The sequence below is a fragment of the Somniosus microcephalus genome, chromosome 3 (assembly GCF_052327205.1).
Source record: "Somniosus microcephalus isolate GS21.2 chromosome 3, FLI_Smic_1.0, whole genome shotgun sequence".
Taxonomy (NCBI): domain Eukaryota; kingdom Metazoa; phylum Chordata; class Chondrichthyes; order Squaliformes; family Somniosidae; genus Somniosus; species Somniosus microcephalus.
This window is the reverse complement of record NC_140989.1, coordinates 231629073-231646078: the sequence shown is the minus strand read 5'-3', so window position 1 is coordinate 231646078 and position 17006 is coordinate 231629073. Positions and strand designations below refer to the sequence as shown.

General features: G+C 44.7%; 1 protein-coding gene across 1 annotated transcript in view; it reads right to left on the bottom strand.

Moving 5' to 3' along the window:
- pappa2 (pappalysin 2) overlaps positions 1 to 17006 on the bottom strand; it is a 514150-nt gene that overhangs the window by 302907 nt on the left and 194237 nt on the right. The window contains exon 5 of the mRNA XM_085977999.1: positions 4991 to 5183. Within this exon, the coding sequence (XP_085834125.1) occupies positions 4991 to 5183 (193 nt within the window). The remainder of the gene's footprint in view (positions 1 to 4990; positions 5184 to 17006) is intronic.

Genomic DNA, 17006 nt, shown 5'->3' with positions numbered 1-17006 from the left:
TATTGGTGCAATTTATTGGCACTACCATTGGCTTTGGCACCCCGAGTTTAGGGACGGAAGAATAATGGCCCGGATTGCTGCTCCTAATCCCTGTCCAACAATCCCGCTGGCAGTGCGCGTGTGGAATTTGGATGAGGACAGGGTTGGGCTCAGCTGTTAAGCCCTGTCAGCCGAATAGCCTGTCGACACAGTGTCTTAAGCTCATGCACGAAGCATTGCCTTTTGGGTGAGGTATGGTTAAGGTGGCCAGTGCCTATGGGACTGTGTGCCAGCAAGGAGCCAATGCCTTAAGGAGAGGTGGGAACTGTACAAAAGTGGCAGAAAAAGGAGGGAGGAATCAGAAGAACAAACAAACTAACTCCAGTCATTCGTTTGGTACTGTTTATCACACATTATTAACTACATATCTGGTGCATTCTCCCTCTTTTTGTTTCTCTCTCTAGACTTTGGATTCTACTACTGATATTCACACTGTCCAGCTCAGTTTCTATTGACTTTCAGCCTCTCTCTCGCTATTACTTCTTTCCTAATTTCTTGCTGTTGTTTTCTCTCCATTCAATCCTGGGAGCGACCAGCACGCTGAAACTCGGGTCCTGGTTCCAATTTGCCTTAACCCTACTGTGCGCTGTGGAGGCGAATTGCAAACAGAAAATGCTCTGCAGTAATTTAAAAGGGAAAGTAAACACACACAAATTGATTCCTCCCACCCCTAACCACAGACTTATGTGGCTGATCTGTAGCACGGAAAAATAATGGGGCCGGGGGGTGGGGGGGTTCATGGGGAAGACATGGGCTTAGATACAAAACTGACTGAAGGTTACAGAGTGAGGGGATTAAATGTGGGTGTGCTGAGGGGGAGGAGTGGTCGAATTGCTACTGTTTCATGGCAACAGATCAGAATGGGAATTGCTTATATTAAAGCAATGATTGTTTTAAAGCCTCATAGAAGTGGATCCTGAGAGGAATAACTGTGATTGGGCACATCTCTAATAAGAAAAATGTGTACTCACTAAATACCTCCAGGTGAGCATTAACCCACTGGCATTTTCTTTGTTTCGATTGTTGTTCTTTGACTGGGTGACATTGTGCTAATGAGAAACACATCATACAGATGTGGCTGTATATAGCGACACCACTATTCCTGGCCAGAATGGAGGTGATTGGGTAGTTGCCTCGCCAATCACGCTTGGAGACCACACTGGGATTGATTTTATGCACATAATTTGTATTATGTAACTATCCACTCACTGCATTTTAATGGAGAATTCACCCGGCTTTTATCCGGAGACATTGCTGTAGTTTCTGTCATGAGTTCCATCTGTTAGTTCCTAGAGACTCTTTTTAAATAGACTCTGTTTGCTGAGTAAATGAACTTAGCTGTAAAATAGATTGTTTGCCCTAAGTCCTGCCTGTAAATCCCTCCTGCCTCCAACACACTGGCTGACACAGTGGTGCCAATAGACAGGCTGATCCTACAAAAGCAAGCTGGGACACGGTAAGAAAGGGTGGACCAGGGCATGATGTCAGCCAGTGGCTCAGTTGGTAGCGCTCGCACCTCTGTGTCAGAAGGTCGTGGGTTCAAGTTCCACTCCAGGGACTTCAGCACATAATCCAGGCTGAAACTCCAGTGTAGTACTGAGGGACAGCACTGTCAGTGTCTTTCAGTTGGGAAGTTAAACCGACATACCATCTGTCCTCTCAGGTGGATGTAAAAGATCCCATGGCATTGTATTGAAGATGAGCATCCGAGTTCTCCCTGGTGTCCAGGGGCCAATATTTATCCGTCAACCAACATCGCTAAAACAGATTATCTGGTCATTATTACATTGCTGTCTGTGGGATCTTGCTGTGCATAAATTGGCTGCCACGTTTCCTACATTACAACAGTGACTACACTTCAAAAAAAGTACTTCATTGGCTGTAAAGCGCTTTGGGACATCCTGAGGTCATGAAAGGCGCTATAGAAATGCAAGACTTTCCTTCTCGTTTCATTGAGCTTCTACCATCTCTGTTCTAGGCCCTTAATGAACGGAAGAGTTGGTTTCTTGAATTGTCGTTTCATGCTCATCAAAGAGAGGGGAATGAATGTTACAGTTGCGAAACGGAAAACTTCCACTTCAAGTATCAAGCACACCCCGGTCAATATAGCCTGGTTCGACGGAGAGAGTAAATCCCAACAATGGGACTGACCATTCCTCTGGTTGCAAGGTGTATTGACATCGTAAATCTGTTGGTGAGGATTTCCTTGGGCCGCTACTTCTGGCCAACTTGCAAAAATACAGTCGGAACATTGTAAAGGAAAGAGGAAGCCTTTACAAACGCACCTACAATATTGCGGCGTATAGTGTGACCTGAGCAATTCAATTCTCCATGCCCCCATGCCCCCCCCCCCCACCCATGGCTGAACCTCAGAACAGCAGTGCCCACTACACCATTCAGACATTTTCAATTCTTGCACCAGCCCTTCTCTTGCATCTTTGTTTTTGTTGGGTAAGGGCATCCAGGGATATGGAGCTAAGGCGGGTGAATGGAGTTGAGATACAGATCAGCCATGATCTAATTAAATGGCGGAGCAGGCTCGAGGGGCTGAGTGGCCTTACTCCTGTTCCTATTTTCCTTTGAAAGACAGTTTGTGCTGTGGGTGCAGATCCACCACGGACTGGATTGAGACCGACCAAACCCATTTCATATAGCATCTGAACAGCCAGCAGACGGCATCCATCAGAATAGACCGGACATAAGCCAGATCCTAGAGGTGAAATGACAGCTACATAGAATATACAACAGAGACACAGGCCATGCGGCTCAACCAGTCCATGCCGGCGTTTATTCTTCACTCGAGCCTCTTCCCATATTTCCTCCTCTAACTCTATCAGCATAACCCTCTAGTCCCCTTTCCCTCATATGCTTATCTAGCCTCCCCTTAAATGCATCTATACCATTCGCCCCAACTGTGGTAGCGAGTTCCACATTCTCACCACTGACAGTGTGCTAATCTACTGTGCCACTCAGTCCTATTTTTGTTTAACAATAAAAGAAGTTGATTTAGAAGGATGTTTTAGACTGCATTTAGGATTTGGCCAGGAATAACAACCAAGGGAAAAGTTCGCCAACAGGTTCACGATTTTGCTCCATTGTGAGACCATTGTCAGAAGTTATTCGACATCTAACCATGCTCTATTCCTGACTGGGCAGTACTTGATGTGAAGGGCTCAATGCAAACTACAAGTAGCAATGCTACAGACTCACTGAATGGGCATTAGTTCTTCAGAAAGCTGTGCTATAACCCACCATCTCCCCTCTGGAAAAGGTTGAACTGTTACACTGCAGATCCTTACAATGAGATTTTTGATTTTTAAGATTTCATTTTCTCCCAAATACTAATCCCTTGCAAAGCAATTCACCACATGTAAGTACCCATTCAATATGGACTATTCCTCTTTAAAAAAAAAATGCAGAACTAAATACTTTTCATACTTCTTGTGACATACCAGTACAGCATGTATTGAGGAAGTTATTTTAAACATAATTCGCCGAGGGGTTAGGTATTAATCAACCTGTCAAGAGAGCCATGCCCTGTAATTCTCCAGGTGCTGAGCCCCTTATATCTACTGGCTTCTCAAAATTGAAGAAAGCTGGAAGCAAATCAACCTGCATTCCTATCATCCTTCTCTTAGAGGCCCGCTCAAGCCCAGGGATGAAGAGAGGCCTAGAATTAGGCTATGTACTCATCATATCAGTAAGGGCAGAATATACAGTGCTAGAGACCCACACTGAAATAGGTCTGTCTTTCAGAGGCAATTCTAATCGAAATTATGAAAAGAATGAAAAGCAGTTTCAGGTGATTTCTCTGAAAAGGATTCATAGATCAAGCAAACTGGCCTCAAACTTCAAGATATTGGATTTGGTTGGGCCTGAACTACATCACCCTCAACAGGACAGAAATGGTTAAAATTCATATATAAATCTATAATTTAAGACTGTGCTGTGGCACTTGACATCTGGCTCATTAGGGAGAGCCTCCCTGTATTGGGAGGCCAGTCTCAAGGGTGGTCTCATTAGCGACAGCTTTTCCTGTACTGGGAGGCTCCATGAGATCTCTCCAGCAGGTGGGCTGATCAGAGACAAATGTCGCTGTATCTCATCCACAGGAAAATAAAAGGGGCTTTCTCAATTAGAAATTAAAAGGAGCCGGGCATAACCAGTGATACTGGAGCATCAGTCTCCCTGCCAGATGGTGGCGATTTTCAGCCCTAAACTGTTTATCGAAAGCCTGCCATTGATGGGGAGAGTCGCGTCAATTCATGAGTTAGGTGTTTGATGGTATAGATCTGATGTGAGATTTACTGGGTTCCTCCGAGTTGGCTACTTTGAAACCTGGAACTAATGCTGATAAAGTCATGTGACTTTTGCCATCCTTCCGATGAGCTGTAAAACTGAGGTCCCATCTGCCTCTTCAGGTGGATGTTAGAGGATTCCATTTCACTATTCAGAGAGTAGAGAGGCAGCCCTGTGTCTTGGTCAACACCGCCGCAGAGAGAGATTGAGGTAATGGGCTTTGTTGCGCAATTTCGGGGACCAACGTCCTGCACCCCAAGGTCGCCTGTAAAATAATTTCCGACTGTGCATACACTAATGAGGGATCTAATGCCTGCTTGTGGACCCCTCTGGGAAATTGGGTTGCCCTCAGGTTTCCCAGATGTGGATACAGTCTAGCTGATGACCACCATTCCCTCCGCGACCGGTCCCCACCTCCACCCCCCCCATCCCGCTTTCCCTTTCCGACGCTGGTTGGCTTGCATTGTTAGCATTTTCATGTTTTTTTTTAATTATCTGCGGATGTTTTTCTAGTCTCGCTGAGTGAGTTGTTTCCCGCTTGAACAGTAATATGAAACAGCAAGAACTTTTAGGAAACTTTTAGCTAAAAGGGCAAAATTGGACCCACAGGCCCCTTGAGAGAGTTGGCTTTAGGCCTTGTGCAGAATCTCACCTTTCATACAGCATCCCACTGATTGGAGGCAGCCAGTGAATGGTTACAGAGTCCAGAGTCGTTCCGATCACTTCCGGAGCCACTGAAATGGGCGACGGCTTTTTGGAATGGATCCAGCCTTGATATACCAGGTCCAAGTAACAATGCATACGTGCCACCTGGTTTGGTGTAAATTTATTAGTGCAGCTATCATCTGAAGAAGGAAAGGAAGAAAGGTTGTGGAGAGATAAATATTTTTATTCAGAAAATAATTAAATTGGTGCATAGCACAAAAATAGCAAAACAACAGAAACTCACATTAAGCAGGCAAATCACCTGGAAATCTCTCAGGCCTTTTGAAAAACAACTTTCCCCTCATTTCGTGCATAAGCAGCCCTCTACTACCTCTTTCAAATGACCAATCGTCGTGCAGTATCCGCGATAGTGAAGCTATTTGATCTTGATTGGTACAACAGTCAAGTCCAGTCCCCTCTTCGTCGGGCAGGATGTTACACAAATGTACTTTTCAGGATGAGTGACTGGATCTCAGTTGGAGTGGAAATCTTGGTTAATATTTTATCCCTCCCTAGCCCCAGGGTGCATTGCCCAATTGTGTCACCCCTACTGCCATCCTGGCTGAAACAGGGTGGTGTGCCATAGAGAGGAATGGAGGTATAGTTTTTGTATTAACCCATAGACAGCTTGATCTTCCTCCCCCACTCCCAATCTTGATGTACTATTTTGAATATTTCAACGTTACTTTTACCTAATATTCTCCATCAATCAGACCTCTGCTTGGCTGAAAATGTACTCGAAAGGCTACATTTTCAGTCAGTGGAGTGCCAGAACTCTAAGCATTGACACAGTTTCACCATTGATATGACCAATTTCCAAGGTCACGAGGGAGTTACAGATGAGTAAGACCATTCAACCCATCTTAGCCCCTCCATCAAGAAAAGTCATACATACGTTCTCCCCCAACATGGCATCTATATTGGTTCTTAAATGATTCCAGGGTCTTCACCTCCAGGACTCTAACCAGAAGTCCATTCCACAGCTTGATTAATCTTCATGTGAAGAACTTCCTGACATCAGTGCTAAATTAAATTCTTAATAATTTGAACTGGTGACCTTTTGCTCTTCTATCACTGTTTATTTTTGAAGCCATGATCTGCATTTTATCTCTTCTATACCATTCACTATCATATCCCTCCGTCAGTAGCTTCCTTTCAAATCTGAAAAGCCCAAGTTTCTCCCATTGTTCCTCCTAATTCAGTCCTCTAGGGATCAGTCTTGAAGATTTTCTCTGCGCCGCCTCCAGTGCTTGAAAATCCCCCTTGTGTCTTGGTGCCCAGGACTGGGCCCAGGGGTCTCATGGTATGGTCTGGCTAAATTACTGTATGGTTTCGGCATGACTTCCGCTGACTTGTTCCTTTGTTTGGCTACGGAGTTCATCATTCTATTTGCTTTGTTGACTGTTGCTCTGCGGTATTTGGACCTTTTGAGCATGGAGTCTATTAAAACCCTGAGATCCCTTTCAACATCATCCTTAGCTGTTTCAACACCAGTCATGGAGTGTTTATGTGGCTCATCACTTCCTCCTACGGGCAGACGTACAGTACTTAACACTTATCCCTACATTACATTTCATCTGCCATCCATTTACCCACATCGGTCTACATACGCCGTCTTTCCTGCATTATTTCCTTAGATTCACATGCCTTTCCTCCCTAGCTTGATATTGTCTTTAATTTGACCAGTTTGCACTGAGCTTCTGAATCTAAATCGCTACCACAGGTTAGAAATAGTAAAGGTTCCAGCACGGATCATGGAACATGCCACTAAATACTTCTTCCCCTTTCCCTCCAACCATAACTCCTTTAACCAGTACCCACTCTTGCTTACCCTTCAACCAATTTATAATCCAATCCTATGCATTAACCTGAATCCCCACCATTTTAAGTTTCAACAGCAGCTTTTCATGAGGAACTTGATGGTTTTATTCCTGTTCCTGGCTGGGGTGGAGATCGCCTTTACAGAAGGTAAGTACTGTAGAAAATATAGGGACGGAGTGATCTCCTGGAAGAGTTTCAATCGCCTAGATCGGTCAGAGAGGAATTTCCCAGATTTTTTCTCCCAAATTGGCCACTGGGTTTTTTATCTGGTTTTTCGCCTCTCCCAGGGGATCACATGGGTTCGGCTGGGATGGAGAGTGATAGAAGATTTGAGGTTAGGATCAGATCAGCCATGATCTTATTGAATGGTGGAGCAGGCTCGAGGGGCCGATTGGCCTACTCCTGCTCCTATTTCTTATGTTCTTATGTTAACTTTGTCACGTGCTTTTTGGAAGTCGAGGTACACCAAGTTGTAAAGCTTTCCACAGTCCACTTGTGATGTCACTTACAAAGTCGAAGAGGTTGAATCCATGTTGGTTGTTGCCTACTAGGTTATTGTTGTACAGATAGCCCTCATGCTTACTTCTGATAATCAATTCCATTATTTGATCCAACAGTGAATTAAGACTTTTTGATCTGTAATTGCCTGGGGTTTTTTGTCACCCTTTTTTGAAAAGTGGCACATCATCTTGTTTCCAATCTACCAGGACTTCCTGGTCCATTGTTGTATAATAACAAGGCCTCACAAATATCATCCTTTGTCTCTCTTAGTGTTAGGCAGGGGTGGGGGGGGTGGGGTGGGAATGGACCATTCAACCATTATCTCTTCACAGCTCTTTTAGTCTGTGTTAGAGTTCAATCTCCTTTAGGTCAAACCAGGAGAGGCTGCTGTGGGACAAGTTTTTAAAATTCTGTTTCTAATTCTATTTTAAAGCAAGACAATAAGTCATTGGGGTCGATTTTCAGTGTGCCGTGAGGCGGGGGTCCCGACACCATCCCGCCCAAAACCCGCCTCCATGTAAGTTTCAAAGGAGGTGGGTACCTGCCCCGCACTGGGACCCACCGACCCGAGGCGGGAAGGGATTAGTGCCAATTAACTGCCTGTTAACAGGTAGTTAACAGGCAGTTTTTAGCCTAATCCATATTTTTAAGGTTGTCGTGTGGGATTCCCGACGGCTCCAAACCACACCAGGTTAGAGGAGTCGGGCCGTCGGGTTGAAGGACTTGGAGGGGTCGAGATGTCGGAGTTCAGGTGAGTGATGGGTGCATGAGTGCAAAGGTAAGTGTGTTTGGTGTGTCTAAAGTGTGTAAAGAAGTTTAAATTACCTGTACTTACCTTTACAGCCTTCCTTCCTCTAGGCTTCGGGAGTCCATCATTCAGCCGGCACAGAAAGCAGAATGGCTGTGATCTGTCAAAAGTGACAGCCTGCAGCTTTCAGTGCCAGCGAGATTTCTAACTGAGTCTGCATAGAAGGACTCAGGTTAGAAGTCAGACTGTTAGTGTTTGACTGCTTCAAGCAGCTGTGAAACACTGATATTTCATCTGTCAACACGTCTTGACAGATGAAATTTCAGTCTGCGACGTCACCTGCGGGCTCAGCAAGGTCAATCAAGTGAAAATCACGTGGATTGGCCACATCTCGATGGAGGTAGGACTACAACACGAAAGTTGTAGTCCTGCCTCCTTCCCAACTTCTGAATGAAAATCCAGCCCATTAAGCGTAGGTTAGGGAGTTGACTCCCAGTGCCAGTGTTTTGAGCTGGGGGGAGGTGGCGGGGAAGGTGCAAAGATGATGCAACTCAAGGGAAAACTGTGAATGATGAACCAGAGAGTGTGATAGTCAGTGTGCTTTAAATAATCCCTCTATTGGATACATAATCAAACAAACTGAGAAACGGAGGCACATGTTATATAGCTCTACTATAGAGGGAATCCTAAGCAAAATGTGCTGTTTGGGACAGTGTTACAATGATGATTGCATTATAGAGAATGTGAATTCTTTACTTTGAGATGAGGAGGGGGATGAAGTAAAGATCTGGCCTACAATGAGTCACTTCACAGCTACCTCATGCACTGCCTAATAACTGGAGCAGACGAATGTTCGCCAGAGGCCGACCAACTTGTGGATTTCGTTATAGTGCCAAGTACCCCAATGAGCTGGAGAATTATTTTTACTCAATGGGGAAGTGTACCATGCTGTGCCGCACTGAGCCATATGGAGCAGGAAGGTCCCTGGGTTCGATACCTAGTCTGTGACAAGTTAACTGATCACAGCCAGGATAGAGGTGCAAGTGCTATAAAAGGCTTCACTGCCTCCATGCTAGCCATGGGGATAAAAATAAAACCAATTGTTCCCACTACTGCTCATTATCCAGTGACTCCTGCTGGAACCTGGCTGCTGGCAGCTCTGGGCTCGGCTACAAAATCCCATTGGTAGACCAGCACTCACCAGCTAGACTCGCACATAAGAAATCACTGCTTTGGCAAGAAACAAGGCAGCTGCTGGCACCCACGGAGGCATGAGCCCAGCAAGGGTCAGTCCCTTCAGGAGAAGAATGGAGGGGGAAAACAACAGAAGACTGAGTTTGAATAGGGTCACAAGGAAAAAAAGAGTTTTTGCTGTTACTTCCTTTCAAATGGATCGGGAAAATTCTTGGAGTTTTGTTTCTTTCCAAAAAAAAAATTAACAATAAAATGTGGTCTCTATTCCCAGAATGGCAATGCTGAATGCTGAAATATGGCATTAATTTTGATGATTAAATAAGGCCAGCATTGAATGCGGGATTCTGATCAACCATTTAAATATGGTGTTAATTTGTATTTGTTTGGGTTCTGTTTAAAGGTTTCCTAAGTGATAGTGCTCTGATAAAAAGTATGTGTTTTTAATATATCCTTCTAACGCATTACTCGCCGTCTCTCCCTTGTTGTCGACTATTGCGGTTGGCCGTGAGTCAGAAGGCTTCAACATTCACAACAGAACCACAATGATCACCAGGCAACAGAGCAACACAGAACTTTATAAACCTATTATTTACCTCATAAATGTATGATTTACCTTATAACCATATTAGTTGGCTTGCAAACCTAGTATTTACCTCATGTTCAACGCAATCAAGACCACAAGGTTTAAAACAAGAAGCTACATTTCCTCATTTGATCAATCTGGTCAGGCAGTAAATTATTTACTGGTATACAAGGCTCAACAGTTGATGAGTTAAGCTTCTGTAAATCCCAATGCAAAAATGTAAGTGTGTATCTATTTTATTTAGCAGTAACTTATTTATTTGTTAAATGATTATTTAATGCACTTCACTTATGCATCCAATTCTGGTAGAGGCGGCAGTTTACAACATTGAGTGAAAGTGAAATAAGGTCTCACTGACAGAATTCGTGAGCCATACAGCGTAAGGGAAAAAGGGCACTTAACACAAGAACTAATGCCCTCAGATTGGGTGTCAGAAGTGTGCACACAGGTCAATATTGGGATTTCGGCAAAGCATCAAATTCAAGGGCACGAGTACAGATGGGGTTAAGATCTTCAGATAAGATGTCAGTGTCAAAGGTGTCTACAGTTGTGAAAAAATCCAACACAGGGATTGAGGTGCCCTGATGTAGTGACAGAATTGAACACATAAATCATGCTATTTATCTTCCACAATTTTAGTCCGTTTCTGTCTGCAGTCTCACTTGCCTCCTTGATTGGATCTTTTCAATCGAGACATCAAGCCCATTCTTGGCATAAGAATAACTCTCCCTGCCATACAGTGCCAAGGCATTGTGCCACATATGGAGTAGGGTGGAACGCCTTTGTGGCTATGCCTGGGATTACCTTTAGACTTTGCTGGTACTCTTTAAAGCTTTCCAGCATGGCTTCTATTTGCCTGCCCTTAGAATGGAGACCACACCCATGTACCAAGAACGTCAATAGTAGTTTGCTGGAAGAGCTTAGTGGTCTGAACTAAATTATCCACATTAACTCTCCCTGATAGAGGTAGAAGCTTGAGTTACAGGAACATTGGACCATGCCAACTGCTTGTGGATAAATGCAACCCGACTGGCCTTCTCAGATACAATGCAACCATTCACTTCAACTATCTAGCACTCTTAGTGCTAAAGGGAGTTCTGAACTGTATCAATCATTTTCCACTCAGTCTGGCAGGAGGCTGTGGGGCCCACGATGGGTTGAGGAAAGAGCATTTCCTCAGAAGCTTTAAGAGGTACCCTCTATTTGTCAAGCCTAGCTGGTCAAACACAAACCAATAAACATTCTGCAAGACTTTTCCACTGGACAAATAGTTGGGAGAGGAAACCTGGCATGATTAAAACAAAAACTCAATGAATCCAAGATGCATCTGCTTTCAATAGGATCCTCAGGGGCATAGTGACCCAGCTAAGAGTGGACACTTTTTATTGTGAATTTTATGTTTAAGATAAGGGATGTTAGAGCTTGAGAATGGAACATGTTCCTTTTCAGGCACCCAGGTCTGGTATAGTACAGCTAGATACAGAGTAAGTCTCCTGCTGTTCTGTTCCAATAATGTGCCTCAATTCTAACCTTGGAAAACCACCCTGAACTGCACAAGTGTGACATTCTTTCATTTCCCATGGAAAGCAGAATACATCAACGTTGGTCAATTATTACCCTATCAGCTTCCTCCTGATCATCAGTAAAGTGATGGAAGAAGTCATCAGAAGTGCCAGCAAACAGCACTTACTCACTAATAACCTGCTCAACGATACTCAGTTCAGGTTCTGCCAGAATTACTCAGCTTCACACCTCATCACAGCCTTAATCCAGGTATGGGTGCAAGAGCTGAATTGTAAGAATAGCTGCATTCAACATCAAGGTAGCATTCGACCGAGTATTGCACCAAGGAACCCCAGCAAAACTGAACTTAATGGGGCTCAAAGGGAAAACTCTCCAATGGCTTGAGTCACACTCGACACAAAGGTAAATGATCGCAATTGTTGGAGACCAGTCGTCACAACCCCAGTACTTCATTGCAGGAGTTCCTCAGGGAAGCATCCTCACCCCAAACCATCTTCAGCTGCTTCATTAATGACTTTCCCTCCATCATAAGGTCAGGAGTGGGACTATTTGATTATAATTCCAATGTGCAGCTCTATTCACAACTTCTCTGGTAGTAATGCAGCCCATCCTGGACTACAGCAGGATCTGGCCAACAAGGGCTGTCAAGTGGCAGGTAACATTTGTGCCATATAAGTGCCAGGTAATGATCATCTCCGACGAGAAAAAGCCTAGCCATCTCCACATGACCTGCAATGGCACCAGCATCACCAAGACCCCAATTATCAATATCATGGAGGTCTCCATTGACCAGAAGGGTTATGGTTGTATAGCGGTTATGTTAATGATTCAATAATCCAGAGGTTTGGACGAACAATCCAGAGAACGCGAGTTCTAATCTTACCATGGCAGTTTGTAAAATCTGGAAATAAAAATCTGGTAGTAAAAGTGACAATGAAGCTATTGGATTATCTTAAAACCCCAACTGGTTCACTTATTTCATTTAGGGAAGGAAACCTGCCATCCTTACCCAGTCTGGCCTATATGTGACTTCAGTTCCACACCAATGTGATTGACTCTTAACTGCCCTCTGAATTGGGCTAGCAAGACACTCAGGGGTCGATTTTCCTGGAGCCGTCAGGCGGGGTTTCAGGCGTGTGGTGGGGTGTGGGGGGAAATCCCGATTTCGGAGGTCCCAACACCATCCCGCCCAAAACCCGCCTCCACGTAAGTTTCAGGGGAGGCGGGTACCCGCCCTGCACTGGGACCTGCCGACCCGAGGCGGGAAGGGATTAGTGCCAATTAACTGCCTGTTAACAAGTAGTTAACAGGCAGTTTTTAGCCTAATCCCTATTTTGAGGGGTGTCGTGTGGGATTCCCGACGGCTCCAAACCACGCCAGGTTACAGCAGGCGGGCCGTCGGGTTGAAGGACTTGGAGGGGTCGCGATGTCGGAGTTCAGGTGAGTGATGGGTGCATGAGTGCAAAGGTAAGTGTGTTTGGTGTGTCTAAAGTGTGTAAAGAAGTTTAAATTACCTGTACTTACCTTAACAGCCTTTCTTCTTCTAGGTTTCGGGAGTCCATCACTCAGCCGGCACTGAAAGCAAAATGGCTGCGAGCTGTCAAAAGTGACAGCCTTCAGCTTTCATTGCCGGTGAGACTTCTAACTGAGTCTGTGTAGTAGGACTCAGGTTAGAAGTCAGGCTGTCAGTGTTTGACAGATTCAAACAGCTGTGAAACACTGATATTTCATCTGCCAAGACCTCTTGACAGATGAAATTTCAGTCTGTGACGTCACCTGTTGCCGGGTGGCCCTTAATTGGCCTGCTGAGCCCGCTGGGCGGGCTTAACAAGGTCAATCAAGGGAAAATCGCGTGATTGGCCGAACGTCGATGTAGGCGGGACTATAACCTGAAAGTTGTAGTACCGCCTCCTTCCCGACAGCTTTATGAAAATCGACCCCTCAGTCGTATCAAACCGCCACTAAGAATAAGGCGGCCCACCATCTTCTCAGGGAAACTAGAGATAGGTAATAAAGGCCGACCTCACCAGCTACACTCACATTCCAAGAATGAATTTTAAAAAAGCTGATATCAACACCATGGCCACAGCAGCAGGGCAGAGGATGGGATCTCTGTGATAAATGGCTCACCTCCAGCCCCCTCAAAGCCTCTCCATCATCTACAAGGCTCAAGTCAGCAGTGTGATTGACCATTCACCTGGATGGGTGCAGCCGCAACAACACTTAAGAAGCTCGAACACTATCCAGGACAAAGCAGGTTGCTTGACTGGTGCCCCTGTCACTGGACTCAGTACCCACCCCCTCCACCACCGGCGCACTGCGGCTGCAGTGTGTACAATCAACAGGTTGCACTTCAGCAACTCACCAAGATTACTTCAACAGCACCTCCCTCCCCTGCAACCTATACCACCGAGAAGAACAATAGCAGCAATGTTGTGGGAACATCATCACCGCCAAGTACACCTCCAAATCACACACCATCCTGACTTGGACATATATTGTACATACAGTAAGGTTTTGCATCGCTGAGGACAGGAAATTCCAGAAGTTCTGGAAAGGAGAGACCCCAGGCAATGACATTTTCAGACGCTTGCAGGAATGCCACTGATGGTAGGACTTGCTGACGGAATACAGCTCCTCTTCTTCTATAAAGGATCCCACTCTTATTTTCCAGCTTTGGATCGACCTCGATACCTACCACTGCTGTTACTGCTGCTGAGCTGGCTACTGCTCCAACAGAATCTACTAATACCAGAGCAATTGTGTATTAATTGAAGAGTTTGGTTCTTCGGTCATATTGCTCTTCGCTTCAGGGTTAGATGGCATCAGAACCCTAGGGATAGTAAACTGACTACAACTGGAGGAGGATGTGAGAACCCAAATACCTTCTTCATAGTCTTCTCACCTAAGACAGAACACGGATCAACTCTTTGGGTTATTCCAAAGGATGGCTTCAATCTGAACTCAACTTTCCTTCTAACCTGGAGCTGGAAGTAAGCTTCTTGAAGGAAATGGAACTCAACCAAAAAGATGACAAGTCAACAAAACAAAAATGTATCCGAGGCAGTATACACGTCAATGGAACAGCTCAGAATTGAAAAGCAAAGTAACACACTATAATCGCATATGATAACTCTTCTATCAAAAACTCATCAAGTACTAAGAAAACCATACTGAGATCCTTTCTGCAAAATAACAGACCAGCAACGTGGAACAATATGCTCAATCATTGAATAAATGGACTAATTGAACTTTCTTCTGCAAAACAATAGAAACTGCTGCTAAGAACAGAGGAAAAAGAACAGATGTATGGTTCAAAACAAGGATCTCAGACACAGTGGGGGAGAGGAAGGCCACCTGAGTGAGATGGTTCTTGTACGGTGCTTCACGTACATACACAACAGAAATGTCTTGCATGTAATTTTTCTGTTTATCTTTCCTTTTCAATTTCTTCCTGGAGTTTCCCCATGTTGTGCCTCTTCTCTGAAAAAACTGGTCTCAGACCTTTGCAGATTTCACTGTATAAGTGGTGGCTGGAATGGGCTGAATGGCCTTTTCTCGTCCTCGGCTTTCTTCATGTTCTTATGTACCAATGTATGGGCATTGAGTAAGGACATGGCCAGGCACAGCTGTGATGTTCCCCATGGTTTAAAAACCTGTTGATACTCAATGTCCAATGTCAACCATGAAGAATGACCACTTCGGTAAGGTCGCAAGATGATTAGAACACTTAATCCACTGAGGAATCAGATAGAAGGTATATGTTAAACCATAGTACACCTCACAAGAAACAAGGCATACAAGAGCTGAATGCACTTCAATAATAAAACAACAATCTGGGGCACCTCTCAAGTTTTAGAAGGGGGGTGGAGCTTACCCCCAAACAGACTAGTCTGAGATGGAATAGGTATAAAAAAAAAACTCCCCCTCAATTGCTTTTGGTAGAAAGAGAATACAATATCAATGAAGTCATCTTATCAAACAACAACAACAACTTGTATTTATCCAGTGCCTTTAATGTAGTAAAACGTCCCAAGGCGCTGCACAGGAGTATTTTAAGACAACAAATTTGACACCGATCCACATAAGGATAAATTAGGGCAGGTGACCAAAAGTTTGGTCAAAGAGGTAGAAATATAGAAACATAGAAGACAGGAGCAGGAGTAGGCCATTCGGCCCCTCGAGCCTGCTCTGCCATTCAATGAGATCATGGCTGATTATCCAATTTCAGTACCCTGTCCCTGCCTTCTCCCCATATCCCTTGATCCCTTTAGCCTTAAGAAATAGATCCAACTCCTTCTTGAATATATTTAATGAATTGGCCTCCACTGCCTTCTGTGGCAGAGAATTCCACAGGTTCACCACTCTCTGGGTGAAGAAATTCCTCCTCATCTCTGTCCTAAATGGCTTACCCCTTATCCTTAGACTGTGGCCCCTGGTTCTGGACTCCCCGCCATCGGGAACATCCTACCTGCATCCAGTCTGTCCACTCCTGTTAGAATTTTATAAGTTTCAATGAGATCCCCTCTCATTCTTCTAAACTCCAGCGAGTATAAGCCCAATCGACCCAATCTTTCCTCATACGTCATTCCTGCCATCCCAGGTATCAGTCTGGTGAATCTTTGCTGCACTCCCTCCATGGCAAGAACATCCTTCCTCAGATAAGGCGACCAAAACTGCACACAATACTCAAGGTGTGGTCTCGCCAAGGCCCTGTACAACTGCAGCAAGACATCCTTGTTCCTGTACTCGAACCCTCTCGCTACGAAGGCCAACATACCATTTGCCTTCTTAACCGCCTGTTGCACCTGCATGCTTACCTTCAGCGACTGGTGCACAAGGACACCCAGGTCTCGTTGCACTTCCCCTTCTCCCAATCTATTGCCGTTCAGATAATAATCTGCCTTCCTGTTTTTGCCGCCAAAGTGGATAACCTTGCATTTATCCACATTATACTGCATCTGCCATGCTTCTGCCCAATCACCCAACCTGTCCAAATCATACTGGAGTTTCTCGGCATCCTCCTCACAGCACACACGCCCACCCAGTTTTGTGTCCTCTGCAAAATTGGAGATATTACATCTAGTTCCCTCGTCTAGATCATTTATATATATTGTGAATAGCTGGGGTCCTAGGACCGATCCCTGAGATACCCCACTAGTCACTTCCTGCCACTCGGAAAAAGACCCGTTTATTCCAACTCTTTGCTTCCTGTCTGCCAACCAGTTCTTTATCCAAGTCAGTACCTTGTCCCCAATCCCATGTGCCTTAACTTTACACGCTAATCTCTTATGCGGGACCTTATCGAAAGCCTTCTGAAAGTCCAAATACACCACATCCACTGGTTCTCCCTTATCTATTCTACCAGTTACATCCTCAAAAAATTCCAGTAGATTAGTCAAGCATGATTTACCTTTAGTAAATCCATGTTGACTTTGTCCGATCCTGTCACTGTTTTCCAAGTGCTCTGCTATTACATCTTTTATAATGGACTCTGGCATTTTCCCCACTACCGATGTCAGGCTTACCGGTCTATAATTCCCTGTTTTCTCTCTACCACCTTTTTTGAATAGTGGGGTAACATTAGCTACC